The following is a 25,837-nucleotide window of genomic DNA, read 5'->3' as shown; positions in this document are numbered from 1 at the left end:
TCAACATATCAATTCAATCTTGGATTTTGATTTACAACCTAAAGAGATTATAGAAAAATCATATAAAAATTAAAATAAATATAAAACATTACCCAAAAACCTTACCGGAAAACAATATAACCTTACCGGAAAAACATATAACAAAATCGGCCATTACCGGAATATAGGAGACGGTGGAGGAATAAGATTGCAGCAAAGATGTGTATATATAGTTTTGTCAAATATTTTCTTCTTGAAGTTTATCAATGATTCTTTATAAGAATCATAATTTATGGCAATGAAAATATCATGTACCAAGAATAATTTGTTGGTACATAATATATATACAACAAAAAAATAAAATAAAAGATAACGTCCTCAAAGAGAAAATCACAAATTAAAGAAGTAAGTAGTTAATGTAATAATAAAAAATAATGAAATGAATGGTAAGAAACAAAAACACTTACAAATGTTTGATATAGAGGATGTCAGATGAACAATAGTCAGAAAGAGAATGGATGCAAATATGAAATTAAATTGCATGGAAATGAACATAAATACAATATATAAGAGGCAAATTTTTGAATCTATTTTACATCTCATGTATTGTTGATAAATGAGATGAAATGGAATGTTTGACTAATCTTTTGAAAAATAGCTAATTTAGACATGATGTAATTAATTTCAAATTAAAAGCTGTGACTTTGCTATTTTAAAGAAGAAACCGAAAGTTACTAAGAAAATAAAAGATTTCCAAATATATTGACCTACAATTAATTATTAGTAATTGAATTTATTTTTGATTTATTTAATTGTTAAGAAAATTAGAGAAGTGGAAGATATATTTAGAACTAAAGGGAATTGTCCAATAGAGAGGGGTCATGTGGAGGCAATCTAATTTGTTTTAATAGTATAGTAGGATTTATCTTGACGATAAAATAAACTATTTTTAGTATCATAGAAGTCTAGCTTTCTTAAATAAAATCAAATACATCATCACCCTGAAAAAAAAACTCGTTTGAGTTTGATTGTGATTTTCTTAATTTGAAAAGTTAATCTTTACGAAAAAATTGACATTTAGTGTTATAAATTCCTTTGTAGTTTCGTTTATTTTCCTGATTTTTGATATAAACTGTAAACCAAATCATTCGCTTTGGTTTGGAAGTTTAAAACCGACTAACTTAATTTAATAAAAAGCGAACCCATAATGTCAATGAAACCCGAACTCGTTGGGACTTGGGAATACCTGAAACCTGTCCCAATGGTGTTTGGGATTAGTTTTGAAATCTTTTACGAGTTTGGGACGTGTATAGGATTTCTAATATACTCAGTTGCCCAACAAAGATAAACTTCATGATATATTGAGTTAAGTGTCATTTTAGTACCAATGATTGGTAATTTTGTTTTATTTTATCTTTTGAGTTAAGTGCCACTTTTAAGTACACATGTGGTTTGTTTAATTATATAGCTTTCGTACATATTTATAAGAATTTATTGCAACAAAGTTAATTGGATTTGTTTTAGATGAGAGACAAACCAAAAGAGACATTACATATTACATTTTACATTTTGTAACTCTAGATGAACATCTCAACCCCCAGCTCCACCCCCATAAAAAAAGACCATTGTTCGTCTTCAAGTTCAATGAATTAATACAATGCTTTGCCCATATGATTCGTCAACCATGGTTCGAACATCTTGTACATCATTTTACCTTGGTTGACGTTTTTATTATTGTGGTATATTAAAATACTAATATTGTTTACTTCTAACCTAATAAATCGATGTTGGTCTCCCAATATAGATAACGTTTAGATAATGAAAGACATGAAGCAAAAGATTGTTGCAAAACTTAATACATCTTATGATTTTGAGACTCTAATTAAATTGTTATTAATGACTCTGAATTATTGCGTAACATGTCAACCGTAATCGGGACATGATATATGATACACTAGTTTTTATCCCCCGTATTACGGGGGTTGGTTTATATTATTTGTTCTAATGAATTTATTTTATTGTATCAAAGTTAATAATATACTTATGTTTTAATGATAAATTGTTTCACAAATAAATGAGATGTTATAACTCGGTTTAAAAGCTATATGGTTTTGATGAGACCCAAGACCCGTTTATTTTTTCTACTATAAAATTGGTTTTTTAATTATAAATAATATTTATAAAAGTTAATAATATAATTATGGTTTGATGAGACCCAAGACCCGTTTATTTTTTTTACTATAAAATTGTTTTTTTTTACTTTAAATATATATATATATATATATATATATATCTTTTTTAATATAAATAAGATATTGATTTTTAGTATATCCTATTTTATAGGATTTTTACATCAATAATTTGGTGAAAATAATTTTTTATTTAATGAGATGTTATAACCCGTTTAAGGAATATATGGGTTTGGTAAGATCCATACCCATGAATTTGGGTCAAATGCATGAGAAGCCTCTATTTATAAATCAAGCAAATATGATGACTCAAAAAAAATGGGGAGCAACCACATCGCGACACCTAGGATTTTTGGATCTTCGTTTATATATATTATAGATTATAAGGTAATTTATTCAACCGGTTGAACCTTCCAGTATAACCCGGTTCAACCGGTTGTACCGTTTTTTAGCCCAATCCGGTAAAAGGAAAATACCGGTTTTTAAAACATTGCTTTTTTCCATAAATGTTTTTTTTTTATAAATTCATTTTCTGTTTATGCTAACATTTTATCGTCAACTGTAGCGTTCGACCCGTCAAGAGATAATAAATGAATAGACTTGGTTGCAGTAGTGATAAAACATAACACGTTTAACCCATTACAGACAAAACATTAACCAAAACCACAATGCATAACCTAGATCGAATAGTTACCGGTAAAACATAACTCAACTTTAACCCGTTAGATAGTCCATTCTCAAGTGTGGCCTATTAGAGATAAAACATAACCCGCATTTAACCCGTTAGAGAAGACCAATTTACCTAAATAACATGAAACTCAAAATTATGAAGTTAGGAATAATAGTAAATTGCATACAAAACTTTAAAAGACATGCTTTTTTATTTATAAGCTAATATAAACATTAACGCATTTTTGTTGTTGGTGAAGATTCATTATAACTTAATACCTTTTTTTCTCAAGTTTTGCATGTGGGTCCCACCTTGAATCATGATCTTAAAACCATTCAAATTTTGACTTCACGTAATTTTCAAACCTCATGACTTCTCTCTCTTTAATTATTTTTTTTTATAAAATCAACCCGTTTGAAATAACGGATCATATTAGCCCAACTTGAAACGGGTCATTTTTAATATTGGTCTGAACACTTTTTAGAATTTGACTTCGTGTAATTTTCAACCCACATGACTTTTTCCTCTTTTATCCTCTTTTTTTTTAAAAATTTTTTTTGGCTCATTTGAGATAACACACAACTAAAATTTGGCCCATTCTCAAGTAAACGGGCAAAAGGTGTCACCTATACTAAGCATGTTGCATAATATATGATCTTGATGCCCGGTACTTTTTTGGGGCGTTTTCCAAATGGGACCATGTTGAAACTTGAAACGGTTCGATTTCTTATACTTGAACACCATTTTTAAAACAATTCACCACATACACCCTTCCTCACGGCAATCCTTGCGAATTGTTTCCAATGCTGCCACCTCCCGCAAACGAGAAAATAACGGGCCCGCGTCGTACGTTTTCATAATCTCACACTTTCCATTTAAACTTTTATAATTTTCTACCTTTTTATTTATTTTTTGTACATATCAGAATGTCCACAGTGTTTCCTTCCTATGAAATAAGCTATTGCAATGTTGACAAACGCCGAGTCATTTTCTACAATTCCCTAGAAGTAAATTTGGTGGTTCTGAATTATGTGGATATACTTCTTTAAAGCAAAGACTTAAATCTTTTGACAAGTATCTATTAAGCATTTTCAAGTTTACGGATATGTGTGCTTGTTTATTCATGTATAAGTAAACATAGTTATAAGTTTCCTTTAGGTGAAAATGGTTCACTTGTTGGTATCCTTTGTTTCTTTCATGTAAGTTTAAAAAAATAGTCATGAAGTTTGCGTAGCATGATAAAGTTAACTATTTTGCATGAACTAAATGAGTTTGGTTGCATTTAGTATTCTTTGTAAGAATGAATCGACTCATGTTGTATTTTATATACGACATGAGACGGCATGTCAATGAAGTTAATTAAAAACAAATAAGCCGAATGAGTTGAGTCAATAGTCTGCCAAAGAGTAAACTTAATTCATAGAACCTCATAATCCGTATTATTCAAAAACAAGTTGAGCAATATAATTTATTTAGTTATAAAGATACACCGATTATTTATAGCAATTTAAACAAAAATATGTTTTAGATTGACCTGGTAAATATGTTTTAGATTAACCCGGTTTATAAAGAAAAACACTTGTTTGACACATTACTCAATCCGTCCACTGAAGTACCCAAATCTAACACAAGTGTTGTATAAACTTTTGTGTACTTATAAAAACATTTAAAAAAATATAAAATCTTGATAGATGTTTAAAAGTAGAAAAAGGAAGTTAACAATTTTGACTTCAAAGTCAACGTGCTGATGTATATGCAACTAAAGCTAAAATCCGCACATGCGATAAGTGCTCCTATCACTCGAGTTGAATTATTTGATAAATTGAATACTTCCTTGGTTTTCATCTTGTTGGAAGAACGCAACAACACAACCATTAAAGCCTTCATCGCCTATATGTAACCTTTGTTTTTACCCTTCGAGATATTTTGGACCTCGGTTTATACATTTAGTCAACTTTCATCGATTAATTATTAATTCCATTTACATGGCCGGATTTTAAAATTGTTACATACTACTAGATCTTTTTTTACAAAAAAACATCGATACGAATTCCAAAATGTCGGTAATAGTGTACCGTGATAAACTAATACGACCCCTTAATGCATTTTTTTATTTACAAATCATCTAAGAAATACTTTGTAGTTAATTCTCGTTGAAAGTTATTATTGTGAATTGCTACATTAGTTTATTAATAACTTATTTTAAAAAAACACATACTGCTCCAAAGCGGTACGATAACGAACCAGCCCCCTACCTACCAAATGCCCGTCGGCCGTGGCGCTCCCACCGCAACACGCATGCTGTTAAGTCTTGAGTGAAGCAAAAAAAAAAAGGAAGGAAAAAAAAATAGAGATAAGAAATAAAATTAAATATTCCGGCTATTATTCATAGTAATATACCAAGAATCAACCATTCAAACAAATGTGTTAAATTTGATTTAAAAGGAGGTAGTAAAGGCGAAACACTTAAAATGGTTCCTTTACGTAACCGTGTACATTATACATGGGAAATAAGTGACATCATATAACAACGGTTTCCAAGTACCGCCGTTAAGTGAGTTGACGCTTAGGAAGTATTTAAGCGGTCTCATATCAATAGCGATTTCATAAAGTGTCTGTGAGTTACTCATGACAAACCACTTTCCATTAGTCATGTAATGTGTAATTGATCACTATAAACACATTGTTATAGGAGGGATCGAAGTAGGGGTGAAGACATTAATCCAAAAATGAATCCCATGGCGTTTATAACACATCGTAGACACTTTGGGATTATATAATGACCATTCAAATGATTACAGAGTTTTGCATATTAAACGTGTTGCGGGTTTCATTACATAATACGTTTATTCATGACATAAAACAACATTGACACAAATACCCTTCAACACAAAAATGGAATATGTAAGAATGGCTTCCATGCGGTCCAACGGAGATCTATGTCAACATGCGTTGTACTTCATCGTTTCGGAGGCTTGGTCTATGTTTACGAACTTTGTTATTAAATTTTACACGATAAGAGAGGAGGTTAAAGAGATAGCCATCCCCCTATTCCATCAAAATTAACTTTTAGGGCATATTTAGGAAACATGAGCAACTCCCAACACATGCTACTAACTCATGGAAGCCACACACATATCATACAACCTATGGTCCCCGCCCTGAGATAAGTGGATCATCATGTTCACAACCCCCGCAATTCCACTAATTGTAATTGTGGATCCTCACTACCTATTACGTTACAAACGGAACATTGCTTGCTATAGCAGGCACACCAAAACTATGTGAAGTTGCGGTCATAACCAAACCGTTGGGATGTGCCAACCACATGAATTGTTTTACCAGCGAAAAGAGGACAGTCTTCACTGAGACCCTTGTCTCTCACGCTATTTTAGTTTGTTAATCTCGTATGGTTTTGTTGATACCCATCACATTCCTACGTGTCATTTTTAATGCCCCCATATAAAAGCCTTTTATTTCTGCAAGTTAAGTGTCAATCACTTTATAACATCATTTATCCAATATATATGTATACGCTAATATGCATGTGCACAATCAAATCACACATGCCCCGCCACTTTACCTTTTTTACAATTAGTTGAATTAAAACTTTGTAACTTCAATTTAAGCATTTCTTTCATCTCCTTATTATATTTCAACTAAAATTGCTCACCAATTAACACAAAATCAATCCTTTATGTTGATTAAAAAACACAAAACCCATAAACCTACTTTATTAACAAATATTTCACAAACACGATATATCCAATATATATGCATACTTTATTAACAAATATTTCACAAAACTCCCTCGTGCGAAACACATCTAACAAACTATATGCACATAGGGCAGTGCATTCGCACGGATAACTCATACCACACCAAACACTACAAACCAATACGAGGGGATAATTTGCGTGAACCCGTAGCAAAGCGCGGACACTTTTGCTAGTGATAATATTAAAATCCAATTTTTCTTAATTTAATTATTTAATTAATATTTACCAAAATTCTTTTTAATCCAACAATCCCAAATAAAAAGCACCACCACTTTTACCCAATTAGTCAATTCTGACCAAGACGACAGCGTTTTGACACTTGAAACAACAGGGTAACAAACAAACAAGTCTAGCATAGGTAGAGGTGAATACGATAGATAGATAGATAGATAGATAGATAGATACAGATTAGATATACACATTAGTTACCTAACTCCACTCTCAATGACAACCATGGCATGACGAAGCTTTAAGCATCCTCCGACTACTTTCCACCTGCCAACAATTACATTAATCTACTCCTACTACTACTCCTACTAGCTTTGCAATTTCAACTGCTTTCTAGATCTGAACACTTGAACACACGCTTCAATTTGCAGCTGCTGTGTGCCTGTTATCAGGTTAGTAAGCTCTATTTCCTATATGTTTATGATTCATAATACAGTATACGAAAGCTGCATTTAACATTAATTGAATGAAGCTCAGCTAGTCAGATCCAGTGTTATGTTGAAACCCTAATTTATGATGAATTTGAATGCTGACGGTGGAATTGGTGTCTATTCGGTGTAATCGACTGATATTTGACCTTGTTTTTGCTGCTTGTTGTGGTTAATTGGATGCTTTTATAGTCTGGATGGATTTGTTAGGTTTACTGTGAATTTGTTGGATGAATACTGTAATTTGATTGGGGATATTGATGATTTGTTAAGTAATTTGTTGTTTATGTGATGAATTAGTGGTTGCATTAAGTTGAGATTAGGTTTTATGTGGTTTGTAAGGTTTTGGATGGCTGAAGGATTTAAATATGTATAAGCACAGCTGCTGGTTATCTAATCTGTGAAGAATTTGAATGCCGAGGGTGGAATTGGTGCGTATTCGGTGTTAGACAGATGTTTGACCGAGTTCCTGCTGCTTGTTGTGGTTAAATGAATGTTTTTCTAATCTGGATGGATTTGTTAGGTTTAGTGTTAATTTGATTGGGGCTATTGATGATTTGGTAACTAGTTTTTTGTTTATGTGATGAATTAGTAGTTGCATTAAGTTGAGATTAGGTTTTATGTGGTTTATAGGGTTTTGGATGGCTGAAGGATTTAGATATGTATAAGTGCAGCTGCTTGTTACATAATTTGTGAAGAATTTGAATGCTGAGGGTGGAAATGGTGTGCACTCGGTGCAATTGACTGTGTTAGACTGATATTTGAGCTACTTTCTGCTGCTTGTTGTGGTTAATTGTATGTTTTTCTAATCTGGATGGATTTGCTAGGTTTACTGTTAATTTGATTGGGGATATTGATGATTTGTTAACTAGTTTTTTGTTTATGTGATGATTAAGTAGTTGCATTAAGTTGAAATTAGGTTTTATGCGTTTTTTAGGGAAGAATTTGAATGGAAGGGGTTGAAAAATTGAAATGGTGATGTAATTGACGGTGTTAGACTGGTACTTGGTTTCTGCTGCTTGTTGTGGTTAAATTATTTTTTTTCTAATCTGGATGGATTCGTTAGGTTTATTGTGAATTTGATTGAGGATATTGATGGTTTGCTAACTAATTTGTTGTTTTGTTGATGACTACGTAGTTGCATTAAGTTGAGATTAGGTTTTATGCGGTTTAGGGTTTTGGATGGCTGAAGGATTTAGACATGTATAAGTAGTTAAGTACAGCGGCTTGTTACCTTTGTTGAATTACTCTGTAATTGATGAATATATGTATCACTTTCATAGTTTTATTGAATGAGGTGCAATTCACTGGATAATAGATGCTCAGATTCTTGAACTTGTTTAAAATGGTGTTCATGGATATTGATGGTGTCTACTGAGTCTAATTATGCTTATGGCTTTAATCCTAGACCAACTATACCAAAAATGAAGTATGATTATAGCTATGGTGTTATTAATAGAGTACATATAAGAAATAAAAACATGGAAACTGCATCTTGCAGGAAATCATTTCTGTTTTCTTATTTAATGATGTCTCGATCGGTGGAATTTAAGTGAGATTGTGTTTTCGTTTGGTAGGTTTTGGCTTTGAAGTACCATATATAGATGTAGTTCCTCATTATATTTGATATAAGAGTAGTAATTTATAATTATGTGATTAAGCTCTGTTTTGGTGAGAGAACTGTTATGGAGATATGCGCCCCCTCTTTTCCCTTTTACAATTTTTTGCTTTCATTATTTATGCATCCATCATGTGGAGTTTGTCATGGGAATTTTGTGCTTTTCTAAGTTTTATTAACATTTTTGCTTTTTTCAGTGCAAAATCATAACAAGTAAGAATAACCGTGTGATTATATTAACTTTTTTTTTCGTGTGTATGTTCTCATTTCAGGCCAGAGAACATGTCTTCTAATGGCCATTGTTTTAGAAGAAAACTTCGCCAGCCTGTTGCTGCAAATTTGAATATTGACTCACTGGTAAGATGTGGTTATGAATCTTGTGTTATTTATTCATACTGAAGGATGTTAAGGTGACATGTGCTTTTAAGTGAAGCTCAACAATTAACATTTGTTACCATGCCATACAAAGCTCTGCACTTCATAATGGAAAAATTCATAGAAAATATGATTATTTGCAGCTTGATGAAAATCTAGAGCAGCTGCCACATCTATATGAACTTGTTCAGTGCTACCAAAGTGATTGGATAAAGGATGAAAACAAGTATGGGCACTATGAAAGTGTTGGCAGTATATCCTTTAAGAACCAAATATTTGAAGGGCCTGATACTGATATCGAAACAGGTAATGCATTAAAATATGAAAAGAACTATTCATTTCAACTTGAAATTACTTTTGTTTTAAAACTGTTAAAAAATTGTATTAATAGAGTATAATATGTAATGCATATGAAATATTGTTTTTATTATCCATGTCTACCTAATTTGTGCTTTTGAACTCTGCAGAAATGCATCTTGCTAATGCTAGGCAAGATAAGATTGATGACAACAGTGATGATGATTTACCTAGTACCTCTGGTCGACAACTTACAGAGGTTATTTTCCCATTTTTTTAATTTATAACTGCATGCATATTTAGAAATCAGAATAACTTTGCTGATTGAATTTTAATATTTTATGCAGCACTATGGCGAATCCCCCCTGCCTGCTTATGAACCTGTATTTGACTGGGAAAATGAGAGGTCAATGATATTTGGACAAAGAATTCCAGAATCTAATATGCCCCAGTCTCCAAGGTTTAACACTTTTCTAATTACGCACCCGATTTGAAGTTTTATTATTCCCCCTGTTACTTGTTGGTTGTTTGTTTATCTTTTCCTCAATTTGAATTTCATATCTGTAGTGGGTTGAAGATTTCTGTAAAAGTTCTTTCCCTGACATTTCAAGCTGGATTAGTTGGTGAGATCATAACCATCATATTCATCACTGATTCTTCCAATTTGTATTTCATTTTTTTAAAATCTGATATCAGCAAATTTTCTCTTGCAGAGCCGTTTTATGGTACCATATCGTTGTATAATAAAGATAAAAGAGAAAAGCTGTCAGAGGACTTCATTTTTCATATTCTTCCATCTGAAATGCAGGATGTAAGCACCAATAGCATTTTAGTTTATATATGCTTATGTCTGACAATCATACCAAGAACTGAAATATTTGCTGTTGTTTTAACAACCTTTCCAGGCTGGCAGTTCATCTGAATCCCGTGGAGTTTTTCATTTAGACGCCCCATCATCATCTGTTTGCTTGCTTATACAATTGGAAAAGTGTGCCACTGAAGAAGGTGGAGTAACTCCATCTGTTTATTCACGCAAAGAACCAGTATGTATTAACTATTAACAACATTAATAGCCATGTCTTATGATTGATAAACATAAATAAAACTGTTACTGATATTATAATTATAAAATAGGTTCATTTGACTGAGAGAGAAAAGCAAAAACTACAAGTTTGGTCTAGGATGATGCCTTACAGAGAGTCGTTTTCTTGGGCGGTTATTCCATTATTTGAAACCAACATTGGTTCAGTTACTGGTGGTTCTGCTTCCCCTAGCAGCCCACTTGCTCATAGTTTATCAGGAGCTAGTTTGCAGGAGGGTGTTTCTGAGCCAATTTCAAAGGTCTCATTAGATGGACAAATGGGTTACTCAGGTGGAAATTCTGTTGTGGTTGAAGTGTCAAACCTAAATAAAGTCAAAGAGAGCTATACCGAAGATTCACTTCAGGTACGCTTAACATAATTTATTTGAAATTAAAAACTTTTACTTTTATGGTTGTTACTAGAGCAAATTAAACGGATTTCCAGATCAGAAATGAGAGGCAACAGACTTTATTTTTCTAATTGATGTAAGAAACTTTTCAAATTTGATTTAGAGTAATCTGACCTGATTACCTGGTCAAATAATGATGTGGTAGTTGACGTGTGTGTAGTTGACTATGTTCACGTTTTTTGACGTGACACTGAGATGACATCTGAAAACCAATTAACTTACAAGTTTACTGTTACTTGCCGTTATTAGTAAAATGTGAATCCCCATTATTAGCGTGTATACTTTCTAAAATTGTTATTGCTTGTAAACTTCTAATTTTGAATGATTTCAATGTTCTTTTATTATTTGCTTGGAGGGTTTAGCGATCGGGACATCCAGAACTATGTAAAACGTTGTATTTATAAATTACATCAAGGATACAGATGGCTAATGTGCTTTGCAACAATTTGGTTTATAAAAATACATCTTCATAACTGATTCTTTTCAGGACCCCAAACAGAAGGTTCATAAGCCTGTGAAAGGTGTGTTACGGTTGGAAATAGAGAAGATTCAAGCGGCTAACACTGAATATGACAATGCCTCAGATGGCAGTATAACCAATGAACATGACCATGGGGATCGACTGACTGATTCCACCATCGGTGAGTGGAGAAATATTCACTCAAATAGGCATAAAGAACAGCCTTTAAACGGATCAGCTGCAGATGGGAATATTAATGATGTAAGTTTGACTTATTTTTTTGTGTAAACATGATTTAATTCAGTTATGTTGTTTTACGTTTTTATCACTGTACCATTCAGTCCTTTACTTTACGATACTCACTAACAGGAACCTTTCATCGCATGGCGATTTTTAATGCTGCGTTTTTAGTTTATACTATTCTTGTACCACAAACGTTTTTGTTCTACACGACAGACGAGTTTATAATTGAATTTTGTTTGGGTTTACAGGTTCAAGCTTTTGACTTCCGCACAATGATAAGAAACGAGCCCTTTTTACAGCTTTTCCATTTTCTTTATGTCTACCCATTGACTGTCAGTTTAAGCCGAAAAAGGAATCTATTTATAAGAACTGAACTCAGAAAGGATGATGCTGATATAAGAAAACAGCCACTAGAGGTTGGTGAAAGTCTAGCATATTTTACAAATTATAACTATTTTTTCTTTAAATATTGTAAACAAAATTGAAATATGGTTTACTTTGAACAGGCAATGTATTCAAGGGAGCCAGGTGCATCCCTACAAAAATGGGCCCACACACAAGTTGCCCCTGGAAGTAGAGTGGCTTGCTACCATGATGAAATGAAAGTTTCACTTCCTTCTATCTGGACCCCACAACATCACCTTCTGTTCACCTTTTTCCATATTGACCTTCAAACAAAGTTGGAAGCTCCTAAACCAGTAGTTATTGGATATGCAGCTCTTCCATTATCAACACATTCTCAGTATGTGTTTCGTTCTTTATAATTTTATGTTATTACAATAACAAGATTATTTATCCTATTACTTGTAAAACTTTAAGGTAACTTGACCATACTTACTTTTTTGCCTAGGTTAAGATCTGACATTACTCTACCAATCATGAAAGAGCTAGTTCCACACTATCTTCAAGACAGTAGCAAGGTAGACTACCTTCTGTATGTAATATTTTGTACATTTTTTTATCATTATTATTTAGAGTTTATCCTCTACCTTTTATAGGAGAGGCTGGATTACTTGGAAGATGGGAAAAGTGTTTTCCGCTTACGTTTACGACTTTGTTCATCATTGTACCCTATCAGCGAGCGCATTAGAGATTTTTTTCTTGAATATGACAGACACACTCTTCGTACAAGCCCGCCTTGGGGTTCTGAACTCCTTGAGGTACTCTTTATTCTTTTTTATTTTTTAATATCATATAACAATTATTTATTTCTGTTCTTGCTACCAACTGAAATAAGGTAATATTACATCAAGGAGTTTTAAACCTTCTCTTATATGTATTTATGCAATAAAAGCACACCTTAGGCAGCGTTTGACTCATTTGACCTGTTGTTTTCATAAGATTTACTCGTTGGGCCTAAGAGATAAAAGCGAATAGCCCAAATCGACCCTGTCATAATTAAATCGGTTGAAACTGCCATTTCTAATCCTGTGTGTATAATGCAAGGGCCTTTATTAGATTATTAGTGCAATATAAATGTATTCGTTTTTTGTTCATTATTACATCTATTTCATCATTCAGACCGCAGAAGAATTCTTCTATGGATATACCAGTTTACTATCAAAACAATCTAGGGAATACCTACAAAAGTGCAAGCAATCTGATTAATTACGCTCTCATTCTCAACTTTTATGTACGATAAAATGACATCAATTGGTATCATTAGAGTAAAAGCTGATTCAGTGTTTCAACATAAAATTAAGTGAAAAATGAAATGCAGAACATTTGTATCCCCTTTGGGCTTGAAACTTTATCTGTAGATTTATGTGATCTGTAACAACCTTGGAGAGATTGGTGTTTACATGGTCAGAACATTTGTGTCCCCTTTGGGCTTGAAACTTTCTCTGTAGTTTTATGTTCGGACCATGAACTATCATGTAAATGTTGAAAATATTGGATGCTGAGTTAGTTATAGTAGTTTTCCCTCTTCTAAGTGTTTTCATTATGGTTAGCTGTAAAGTTATCATGTCTGTTACTTACTTTACTGTAAGTCCATAGTGGTTATTGTACAATTAAAATTCGTAACCTTAATACAACTCTTCTTTAGTTTTCTTGATCAAATAACGTTTAGTAAAATCAACAGTAAGCTGTGTTAAAAAGTAAAACATGTTTTGTGTTGAAAGAATGTTAATTCTTCTATGTGTATGCATGTTAAATGAGATTTTGTATGTTGCAGCATTCTATTGTAAGTTGACTATTTAAAATCTAACATCCATTGTAAATTTGTAACTCTTTTTCAGGCAATCAACAGTTTGAAAAATGTTGATTCAACTGCTCTGCTACAGTTTCTTCACCCAATATTAAATATGCTTCTCCATCTTATTGGCAATGGTGGAGAAACTCTTCAGGTTAGCCAACTTACTTTTTCCTAAAATATTAATGAATTTATCACCAATTTCTGCCGCTTGTTTCTCCCTTGCATATATAATCATCATAACAGAGTGAAATCATGTTTATCGTCGGTATTTGATCTAGGTCTATTATTTGTATTCTCACAGGTTGCTGCTTTCAGAGCAATGGTTAATATTTTGACACGGTATGTAATTCTGAAATTTCTTACATGATTGTGATATTTTGACTTTTATTAACATAAAATGCTGCATATCTTGTTTTTTGTAGAGTACAGCAAGAGTCGGTTGATGAAGCTGAAAGAAATATCTTTCTGGTAAACTATGTGGATTATGCTTTTGATGATTTTGGTGGTAGACAAGCTCCAGTATATCCTGGTTTGTCAACTGTGTGGGGAAGTCTGGCTCGTAGCAAGGTAAATATCGTGTTTGTTTATTTATTATCATGGGTTTTTTGTAGCCAAGGATCTTTCATTTATATATGTATCTATTTACCTTGCAGGCCAAAGGCTACCGGGTTGGACCAGTATATGATGATGTATTGTCAATGGCTTGGTTTTTCCTTGAATTAATTGTAAAGTCAATGGCCCTAGAACAGACCCGACTGATGTATCAAAATCCGCCTTTAGGTAATATTCTATAAAAATAAAATGCTAATATGAAAGTCGGCTCCATAATCAGTTGAAACCTACTCTCATTGATGTGTGCTGCAGGTGAAGATATCCCACCAATGCAGTTAAAAGAGAGTGTATTTAGGTGCATCATGCAATTATACGACTGCCTTTTGACAGAAGTGCATGAACGATGTAAACGAGGGTTAAGTTTAGCAAAACGTTTAAACAGCAGTTTGGCTTTCTTTTGTTATGATCTTTTGTCAACCATTGAGCCTCGCCAAGTTTTTGAATTGGTTAGTACCTTCATACATCTTAATTAGCCATAGTTTAAGTATCTGTTATATTATAAGTTTATTACAATTTAAACATTTAAACAATTAAGTATATATATTGAGTTTTCTCATTGCAGGTATCCTTGTACTTGGATAAGTTCTCTGGTGTTTGTCAATCAGTGTTGCATGATTGCAAGCTTAACTTTTTACAAATAATCTGTGATCATGATCTGTTTGTTGAAATGCCTGGACGGGATCCTTCTGATCGGTATATACATAATTTTTGTTGATATTGTAAAATATCTCTGTTCCAATGGGACATAACATTTGCTTTCTATTACAGGAACTACCTTTCATCTGTGTTAATTCAAGAACTTTTCCTAACTTGGGATCATGATGATTTATCTCAACGAGCAAAAGTGAGTATAATAATAGTCGAATCTTTTTATAAACATATCCTTTCTAGTAAACCAGTGTTGTCCCTCATTGTTTTCCGTTTTTCTGTTTCTAGGCAGCTAGGATTTTGGTAGTCCTCTTATGCAAGCATGAATTTGATTCCCGTTACCAGAAGCCAGAGGATAAATTGTATATTGCTCAATTATATTTTCCACTTGTGGGGCAGGTAAAATTTTTTATTGCAAATTAATTTAGCATGCGTGCATATATGTCATTAATGTCTTGTCGCTTCATAAGCTAAAGTGTAAGTGAGATGCATAACGTGAAGTCGTGAAGATTTATTAAGCAATTTTATTTCCTCTCATGTGCAGATTCTTGATGAAATGCCAGTATTTTATAACCTGAGCGCTGTTGAAAAACGCGAAGTGTTGATTGTAGTTTTGCAAATATTAAGAAATTTGGATGATGCATCACTTGTGAAGGCTTGGCAGCAGAACGTTGCTCGAACAAGACTGTTTTTCAAGCTACTTGAGGATTGCTTAGTTCTTTTTGAGGTTAGTCTTCACTACCAAAACTTATCTAAGGGGAATAGTTGTATGTTATTGATTGATATTTGTGATACTTTTGAGATATGTTATACTGTGTCTTGTTGTTTGTTTACTTTTCTAAAGGACTTTTGTCACACAAATGCAGCATAAAAAAAGTGTTGATAGCATGCTTATAGGCGCCAGTTCTAGGAGCCCAGTTGCTGATGCACCTATGTCTCCCAAGTACTCCGACAGGCTTTCTCCTGCCATTAATCAGTATCTATCTGAGGCATCTCGTCAGGAAGTTCGGGTATATATTGTTATATTGTTTTTATATTTGTATAATCAATTTTTGAGTGCTTGGTAAATTCTTGTTTATAGAAGTGATAATATATGTGATGGCCACCCACATGGCCACATATACCAAACTAAGTCAACAACATGCCTAACGGCGAAAAAGCTTTTAAAAGTTATGGAAATCGACAAGTACCCTTGTATTAATCATCAAGAAGTGGCTATTTGATGTAAAAAGGCCTTGGGTGTTTTTTTGTCATTTTACAATATTTGAGCATGTTTTTGACCTGATTTGGTATAAATGAAACCAAGATTACATACTTTGGTGGCCTATGAAATAGTTTTAATCTATTGGGTGGCGTTCATGAAAAAAGTTAAATGCTTGGGGTGGCTTCTACATGCATTATCCCCAAAAATTTATAGGTAAAATTTCCAAATCGAGCATTTTTGTGAAATGTATGAGGCTAACTTTTAAATTATCCCCAAAATCAATAAGACAATATGATCAAACTTGAGTATTTGACCTTTAAATTATCAAAAGCGGTTAATTTTATTTGACCCTTAAGTAATCACTTTTATTGTAGCCACGTATGAGACTGACTTATCCAATATGAACTTTTTGACCTTTAAATCTGGTTATTGAGATTTAATGTTGCAATAAATAGTCGTAATATAGTATTGATCATTGTGGTTATTATGTTTCTAAATTGTTAACTCAGCCGCAAAGTGCCTCTGAGAATGGGTACTTATGGCAGAGGGCAAACTCCCAGCTAAGCTCCCCTAGCCAACCGTTTTCCTTAAGAGAAGCTCTTGCTCAAGCACAATCTTCTAGAATTGGAGCTTCAAGCCTAGCACTCAGGGAATCTCTACATCCAGTCTTAAGGCAAAAACTTGTATGTTATCTTAACTTCACCGATTCTGGAATTATGATAAAACTTATGTCACTTATAGGTGATGAATAATGGTATTATTTTGTTTCAGGAACTTTGGGAAGAAAACCTTAGTGCTGCTATCAGTCTTCAAATCCTGGAAATAACTGAGAAGTTTTCTAAAGCTTCTGCATCACATGATATCGCAACCGATTATGGGAAATTGGATTGCATTACATCAGTATTTACCAGTATATTCTCACGCAGTCAATCATTGGCATTCTGGAAATCACTATTTCCAGTATTCAACAGTGTGTTTCAGCTTCACGGGTCAACATTAATGGCAAGGGAAAATGACCGTTTCTTAAAGCAAATTGCTTTCCATCTTCTTAGACTTGCTGTTTTTCGTAATGAAAATATCAGGAAAAGAGCTGTGGCTGGTTTGCAGATCCTTGTTAGGGTATGCATACACTGTTTGTTTTGTTACCTTGTTAATCATTAATTATTATTTAATCTTTATTTCATGCTTTCTTTTGGCAGAGCTCGTTCTCTCACTCTACACAAACAGCAAGATTAAGGGCCATGCTTACAATTACATTATCAGAACTTATGTCAGATGTCCAAGTAACTCAAATGAAGTCAGACGGAACGCTTGAAGAGAGTGGCGAAGCACGTCGTCTTAGAAAATCACTAGAAGAAATGGCCGATGAAAGCAAAAGCCAAAACTTATTAAAGGAATGTGGCCTTCCAGAAACTACACTCGTTGACATTCCAGAAGGGTCAACAGAAAGTCATTGGTCATGGCCAGAAGTCAAATTTTTATCCAATAGTCTTCTTCTGGCTCTTGATGCCAGCCTGGAACATGCACTTTTGGTAATTCTCAAGATTCTTCACATTATTTCTTACAAACGAGTCGATTCAAGATACATTTCTTATTACTTGGTTGATTATGCAGGGATCACTTATGAACACAGATAGATACGCTGCAGCAGAAAGTTTTTATAAACTTGCAATGGCATTTGCTCCAGTGCCAGATCTTCATATAATGTGGTTACTTCATTTATGTGATGCACATCAAGAGATGCAATCATGGGCTGAAGCTGCACAGTGTGCTGTTGCTGTTGCTGGTGTTGTAATGCAGGTCAATAGCACCCAAATAAGTAAAAAAGCTAATATCATATCTTCTTAAAATAAGTTATTTAGTATAAATCTTTGTTTTGCAGGCTCTTGTGAGCAGAAATGATGGAGTCTGGAGCAATAGTCATGTAACCGCACTGCGCAAAATATGTCCTATGGTCAGCACTGAGATCACATCTGAAACCTCAGCAGCAGAAGTTGAAGGATACGGTGCTTCGAAACTGACCGTTGATTCAGCTGTAAAATATTTACAACTGGCAAATAAGCTGTTCTCTCAAGCCGAGTTACACCATTTTTGTGGGTCCATTTTAGAACTCGTGATTCCAGTTTACAAAAGCAGAAGATCTTATGGACTACTAGCTAAATGCCACAGTATGCTAACTAACGTTTATGAGTCAATCTTAGAACAAGAATCAAGCCCGATTCCATTTATAGACGCCACATATTATCGCGTTGGATTTTACGGTGAAAAGTTCGGAAAACTCGATAAAAAGGAATATGTATACCGAGAGCCTCGTGATGTAAGGTTAGGTGACATAATGGAAAAACTAAGTCATATATATGAATTAAGAATGGACGGTAATCACACGTTACATATAATTCCCGACTCCCGACAAGTAAAAGCTGAAGAGTTACAACCTGGTGTCTGCTATCTGCAAATCACAGCCGTTGATCCGGTAATGGAAGATGAGGATCTTGGAAGTAGAAGGGAGAGGATATTTTCTCTTTCTACTGGTTCAGTTCGGGCTCGTGTTTTCGATCGGTTCTTGTTTGATACTCCTTTTACCAAAAATGGAAAAACTCAAGGTGGGTTGGAAGACCAATGGAAAAGACGAACCGTGGTTCAAACAGAGGGTTCGTTTCCTGCTTTAGTCAACCGGCTTTTGGTAATTAAATCTGAATCACTTGAGTTTTCACCTGTGGAGAATGCTATTGGTATGATTGAAACCCGAACTGCTGCATTAAGAAATGAACTCGAAGAGCCACGTAGCTCGGATGGTGATCAGCTTCCGCGTCTCCAAAGTTTACAAAGGATACTTCAGGGTTCGGTTGCAGTTCAAGTGAGTCTACTTTCAGCTCGTCTAACCTATTTGACCCATTCAAAATTGCAATCTGTAACTAATATGACTAATTTATGTGTGTAGGTTAACAGTGGTGTACTTAGTGTGTGCACAGCTTTCTTATCAGGGGAGCCTGCAACGCGACTCAGGTCACAAGAATTGCAGCAACTGATTGCTGCTTTACTTGAATTCATGGCTGTCTGTAAGCGTGCGATACGAGTGCATTTTAGGCTTATTGGTGAGGAAGATCAAGACTTTCACACACAACTGGTCAACGGTTTTCAGTCGCTTACTGCTGAGTTGTCACATTACATCCCTGCAATTTTATCAGAGCTTTGATTGTATTGTATGTGTGAGCATTTTTAGTTTGTATTTTCGTATTTTGATTGATAAATGATAATGTGTGATTTCTAGGTTTCATGGATTTTGTTAGATAGAATATTTTGTAATTGTATAATTTTTTCGCTTACATACTTGGCTTGCCTCATTTGTGTGTTCAGTTTTCCGAATAATATATTTGGTTTTATTGCTGGTTTCCCGTTCATATGAGAAGTCACAGGAATGCCGTTTACTTGCCTGATGACATTAGCAGTGTTAACTAGACATTATATATAAAAACAAAAAAGAGTTTGATTAATTATTTGGGGGTGGCATCATCGTTTCCTTGTTAAACACCTTGTTACCCGACTAACTGGCGCGCCCCTTAACGCCCCAACGGTGTAGCCTACGTTAAGGCCCGGCCACCTTAGTTTTGCCAGCCGACACCAAATAGCCTAAGGGGCGAGCCTATGGTGGGGTCTCCAGGGCCCGGCCACCTTAGTTTTGCCAGCCGACACCAAATAGCCTAAGGGGCGAGCCTATGGTGGGGTCCCCAAGGGGCGAGCCTATGGTGGGGTCTCCAGGGCCCGGCCACCTTAGTTTTGCCAGCCGACACCAAATAGCCTAAGGGGCGAGCCTATGGTGGGGTCTGACCCAGGGCCCGGCCACCTTAGTTTTGCCAGCCGACACCAAATAGCCTAAGGGGCGAGCCTATGGTGGGGTCCCCAAGGGGCGAGCCTATGGTGGGGTCTCCAGGGCCCGGCCACCTTAGTTTTGCCAGCCGACACCAAATAGCCTAAGGGGCGAGCCTATGGTGGGGTCTGAGACCCCACCATAGGCTCGCCCCTTAGGCTATTTGGTGTCGGCTGGCAAAACTAAGGTGGCCGGGCCTTAACGTAGGCTACACCGTTGGGGCGTTAAGGGGCGCGCCAGTTAGTCGTTTTTTTTAATTTAAAAAAATCTAGCCGTTAGAAACCGGTTCCAACGGCTATATAGCCGTTTCTGACCGTTGGAACCGGTTTTTTTTACTATAAATAGGTTATTTTCATTCTATAAATAGCAAGGTATGGTGTGTACTTGTTAAACCACTTCTAAAACTATAAAACACACTCCAAAACACAATTAAGCTTAAACCGACAACAAATGGCAACTAATGACGACGTTGTTATGGTGATCGAAATAAGATGTCCCGATGTTTGGGTTCATTACGATTTGTGTCTCATGACCGACTCATAAGAGATGACTCGTTGCAAATATTGCTCGAAGTTTCTTAAAGCAGGGTCCAACTCGACATTACGAAAACATACGAATAAGTATTGTCGAGAGAAAAGAAGTTTGGATGCTAAAAAGCGGAAGTGGGAGAGTCGTCCGGCTCTACAACCCAAGCATCTACCACCGGTGACAACGCTTAATCGTTGTAGAACGCCGGATTAAAACGACGGACGTTGTTTTTAAGTTTAAGTTGTTATGTTTAGTATCGTTTATGTTTTAATAATGTTTGTAATAGTTACTGTTTAAATAAATAAAATGTTCGTCGTTATTAAAAAAATAACAAAAAATTAATCATGACTAATAAGAAATAAACAACACAAAAGTAGTTATTATTAAACAAATCAAAACTACATATTAGTTGAACTTGTTACAAATAGTTTTACTAAAACAAATAAAAATTACAACTCCTCTTCGTCTTCACCCTCGTCTTCATTCTCGTCTCCACCCTCGTCTTCATTCTCGGAAGAAAGCCCGTCCTCCGCCTCCTCATCATGAATAGGACGCTCTATTGGTATTTCGTCTTCAAAGTTCGCCTTGTGTTGTACACGATTAACCGCATCCAAATAGTCCTTTAGGCAAATGCAAACCTCTAGAGACTCGGGAGTTAATTTTGTTCTTCGCATTGATAATACTCTCCCACTAAGAGAAAAAACCGATTCGGAAGCAACCGTTGAGGCTTGTACGGCAAGCAAATCACGAGCCATGGCGGATAGAATAGGAAATTCGTTTTGTTTTCCTTTCCACCAAGCCAACAAATCAATATTGCGAACCTCGTCGACCGTTGCGCCCTCAACATAGTTTTCTCCACTATATCGACCAAGTTCGCTAGTTGGTGTGTTTCCTCTTTGCCTCTTAGATGCCGATTCACGAATCCCATTCATCAAGTTTATAAGTAGGTCCTTGCTCGGCTTACTAGTCGTTTTTTTTAATAAAAGACGATCGCGTGCTTGGACCATAAAGTTGAAAATAATGGTCATAAAGGTCTTGAAGGTTTTTGTTAAACTTTTCACACGCTTCCGTCGACAACTTCGGGTCGATCTCGTGCATACCCATGTTGTCGAATATTTCTTCGATCGTTCTCTCAACCCCATGAACATTCCAATATGGGTTTAAAGCGGCGACACAAGTGAAGACCGGCGGTATGTTTTCAAAATATTTTAAGAACTTTTCCTTCATAACCGCAACAATATTCTTGAATAGTTTGTTCTTCTCCTCAAACTCTTTAAAAGTACAAGACATGTAGTATAATTCTTGCAAAACCCAACAACTAGTAGGGTAATTGACTCCCGATAACTTTGTTGTTGAGTTTTTGAACACGTCAAGATACCCCAACAAAAAACCGACATTGACCCAAACACTTTCCGGAAGCATATCGGCCTCTCGTACGTCAATAAGATTGTTATGAAAACTTTGTAGAGTTTGGCGTTGGGCGAACGCACACTTGAGCATATGACAAGTTGAGTTCCAACGGGTTGAAACATCCCAATTCGGCCACAAATACTTTCTTTCAACCTACTTGCAATAATTCTTATATTCAAGATGTCTTATTTTACCACTTTTGAAGACATCTTGTAGCATAAGTCTAAAAATTTTTAAATCGTCACAAATGTTTTCATTGTCGAGACCTTTTTGAACAACCAAGTTGATGATATGTGCAACACATCGAACATGAAAAAATTCCCCGAAACAAGGTGGTGAATATTTAATGATAAATTTTTCGGCCGCCTTGGTATTGTTTGATGCGTTGTCAAACGAAATCGAAAATATTTTATTTCTCAAATTGTAAGTCGTTATAACCTCATCAAGCAAGTCAAATAATTTTTCGGCCGTATGTGGATACGGGAAGTTTTCAAAAGCGATGGTTCGTTTCATCAATTGCCATGTCACCGGATCAACCCAATGAGCGGTGACACATATGTATGATTCGGGCAACCCGTGTGGTGCCGACCAAACATCGGTAGTTAAACTAACCATCGCTTGTAAAGAATGAAAAAACTCGATTGACTCTTTTTTAGCACACTCCCACAACTTGATACAATGACGTCTTAAGGTAGTACGACTTACATGTGTGTATCGCGGTTGTAGAGTTTCTCGAATCAACGACGTCAAATCCGGGTCATCAAAGTGGTTAAACGGCAAACCTCGTTGAATAACGAACTTTGCCATTCTATCTTGAACTTGAGTCGTGTTGTAACGAAATAGTGTACTATCTTTACCCAAGTCAATTTGATCGGTCGCGCCAAACCCTTTCAACGCCTTGCAATATGGCTTCTTGATGTGCTTTCTCAAAGTCGAGTTGGAATCGTGCTTTAATTGTGTTCCACATAGTTTGCAACGAGCCTTTTTATAACCTTCGGCATTCATAACCAAATCTCAATTCTTCCATATGTCTTGGTTGCGGTTATGGGTGACGACCGCAAGAACATTTGGGTCCTCCATAGGAGGAACGGGTTCAAGTTATGGTCGGGTTTGCTAGAGGAGAAATATTTTAGTTTGATTTTGAGTTGGGTGGTGAAACAAGTAATGGAAAACAACATATATATAGGTTTTGGACTACAAGAACCGGTTCCAACGGCTATATTACCGTTGGAACCGGTTACAACGGCTCTATTGTGTCTCAAAAACCGGTTCCAACGGCTATATTACCGTTGGAACCGGTTACCGTTGGAACCGGTTCCAACGGCTAGTTTGACCAGTGTTTGACCCTTTTAAAAAAAACCCGCCGGAACCGGTTATTTCGGGTAGGAACCGGACCGGGTACACTTAGGAACCGGGTTGGAACCGATTGGGAAATACATATAGGGGAACAGGGTATGATTTTCGGGTAGAAAAATACCCAAACCGGGTATTTGGACCATCGGGTAGGAACTGGAACCGATTCCGGGTCGATTCCACCTGTTCGGTTCCGGAACCGGTTTTTTTTTGCACGTCTACTAGAAGGTGGTGGTGTAACTATTGGTAAATAAGTTAAAGAGTTTCATTTGTATAACTATGGAATTGTTGACAATTAAAACTACTTAGAATCATGAATGACAACCCTCAGTTGAAACGTTGTGATAGGTCGTGACTCGTGAGTGATGGTTCGTTATAGCGCTATATATATGGTTGTCACTGATATCTTGTCGATCGTATATAATAGGTGCAAGCTTGACTTTTATTTTTTATTACAATACACGAGGAACTAGATATTCCACATATTACCAAAACCAAATATGCTTCACTAAATTACTTTCTATCATACGTGATTATATACATTTTTAAGTTATTGAGCACAATTTTATATGAAAAGCAGTAAATATACTTACATAAAGAAATGATGTGTAATTATCTATTTGTAAAAATGAAAAATTTTCATATTCTTTTATTACATCATAAACACACACATTTAAAATTAGCCAAATTTGGCTAAATAAGAATTGTCACCATCAGTATCACCATCATATTTTTTTTTATAAAAGTTAAAAGTTCAAAAGAAAAAAAGTTAAAAAGAATTTATATGGAATGGGGCGATACAACTATCAAGGGGGTGTTTGGGATTGCTTATTTTCACTAAGTTATAACTTATAAACTTTTTGAAAAGTAATAAGATATTTGGGATTGTTTATATTATGAGAGGAAAAGTTTCATAAATTACACTTTTGTAACTTATTAACTTAATGAAAAGTTATATGAAGACAAAATAAGGAATCCCAAACACCCCCTAAAAGTGCAAGATTGATGGATATGACTTTTTGCAGATGTTGGATAAATAGTTATGGACTTTGATGGTAGCACACTAGCACACACAGTTAGGCTATGCGTAGTGGATGAGCTATAAATTGGGGCGTTTTGCGTCGTGTGGCGCCCAGTCAGCAAGGGGTGAGAATTTGTTTTTGGGGTGTAATGGTGTAGGGGCTACAACTAGTAATATAATAATATAATATATATATATATATAACACATCCATACATGCCGGCCCCACCACGCCCTTCTTCCAGGCGACAAGAAGACCTCGCCCCCGGCCCTTATCGCCCAAAAATCGCCCCGGGGGCGGTGTTCTAGCTCATTCGCGCCCAAAAATCGCCCAAACTCACATCCACTACAGATGGCCTTATACCAGCTTATTTGTTCAAGCCTTAGATTTTTCTACACTTTTGGTTGTCTCAGCCTTAATTTTGCTTGGAGCGTATATGCACTTTTAAGGGGACTTTTACTCCGTTTTTCACGTGTATTTGTTTTTTATTTCTTACTACTATAAATTTTTTTTCGCCATGTTACTTGTTTGTTGCTATTAATTGAGTACGTTTTGTAGTTAATAATTCTGTTGCTACAACGGGTATAACTAACAATAAAGGCATGATTGGGTGATGGCATGGACGCTTCCAAGATCATCTTCCAGCTTGTACCTACAACACGGGAGAACTCGTTAGAAGGGAACCAGAGACCGAGGTCTCTGGACCCGCCTTCGACTCTCAACATTAGTAATTTATCCCATAAAAATATACAAATAGCAAATATAGATATGTATACTAGAGATAGAGAATGCAAGAGGAGCTAGTGGTTGAGAATTGAGAGAGCAACTGAGTTGGTTTCAGGCTACTTAACCGGTGACTGGTCGTTGTGGTTGGATTGAGCTGATTGTGTTATGCCTCAGTAGCTCGTGGACTTAGCAGCTCAGAGGCCAAACAACTCAGTAAATGATAATATTATATTTTTACTGTTTATATATCAAACTTTTTTGTAACCAACAGCCTTAACAGGAGTGGACTCCATTTTATATAAATATTATAATTTACGTGTACAATATGTATTTGTATCATAAATATGTATTTGTATCATAAGTGAGATTTTATTATGTACAAATGTCTATTTAATTTATTTCCTTTCCCTAGACATGTGACATTTCTAACATGATACAAATAAAAACAATTATTATTTTCCGTAACATATTTTAGGAAAAAAAAAAGGCAACCAAAAATACATTCCTTGGAAA

The 25,837-nt window shown here is 35.2% G+C and overlaps 1 protein-coding gene across 1 annotated transcript; it reads left to right on the top strand.

The window, feature by feature from the left end:
- Positions 1–7,011: 7,011 nt before the first annotated feature.
- LOC143535133 (guanine nucleotide exchange factor SPIKE 1-like) lies at positions 7,012–19,744 on the top strand. The gene is made up of 30 exons (XM_077029477.1): positions 7,012–7,237; positions 9,164–9,248; positions 9,410–9,572; positions 9,734–9,822; positions 9,911–10,023; positions 10,131–10,186; positions 10,277–10,374; positions 10,469–10,606; positions 10,698–11,009; positions 11,542–11,775; positions 12,006–12,173; positions 12,264–12,499; positions 12,608–12,677; positions 12,756–12,917; positions 13,998–14,105; positions 14,256–14,293; positions 14,377–14,521; positions 14,608–14,734; positions 14,819–15,012; positions 15,129–15,259; positions 15,335–15,410; positions 15,503–15,613; positions 15,759–15,941; positions 16,081–16,224; positions 16,928–17,101; positions 17,190–17,537; positions 17,618–17,950; positions 18,033–18,218; positions 18,301–19,275; positions 19,360–19,744. Exons 2-30 carry the CDS (start codon positions 9,174–9,176, stop codon positions 19,612–19,614), a joined length of 5,442 nt encoding a protein of 1,813 aa, XP_076885592.1. The 5' UTR covers positions 7,012–7,237; positions 9,164–9,173; the 3' UTR covers positions 19,615–19,744.
- Positions 19,745–25,837: the final 6,093 nt, after the last annotated feature.

The sequence above is a fragment of the Bidens hawaiensis genome, unplaced genomic scaffold, assembly GCF_021521415.1.
Source record: "Bidens hawaiensis isolate Kalapana, Puna unplaced genomic scaffold, B.hawaiensis_p1.1 tig00010387_1, whole genome shotgun sequence".
NCBI lineage: Eukaryota > Viridiplantae > Streptophyta > Magnoliopsida > Asterales > Asteraceae > Bidens > Bidens hawaiensis.
The sequence above is the reverse complement of the archived record's forward strand: the minus strand, read 5'-3'. Positions and strand labels throughout refer to the sequence as shown.

What these genes read in the sequence shown, in the direction of transcription:
- LOC143535133 (XM_077029477.1), top strand. Translation starts at nt 9,174, where the DNA reads ATGTCTTCTAATGGCCATTGTTTTAGAAGAAAACTTCGCCAGCCTGTT. An exon ending in TTCCATCTGAAATGCAGGAT is followed by an intron (nt 10,375 to 10,468) that starts GTAAGCACCAAT and finishes CAACCTTTCCAG; the next exon opens with GCTGGCAGTTCATCTGAATC. An exon ending in ATACCGAAGATTCACTTCAG is followed by an intron (nt 11,010 to 11,541) that starts GTACGCTTAACA and finishes GATTCTTTTCAG; the next exon opens with GACCCCAAACAGAAGGTTCA.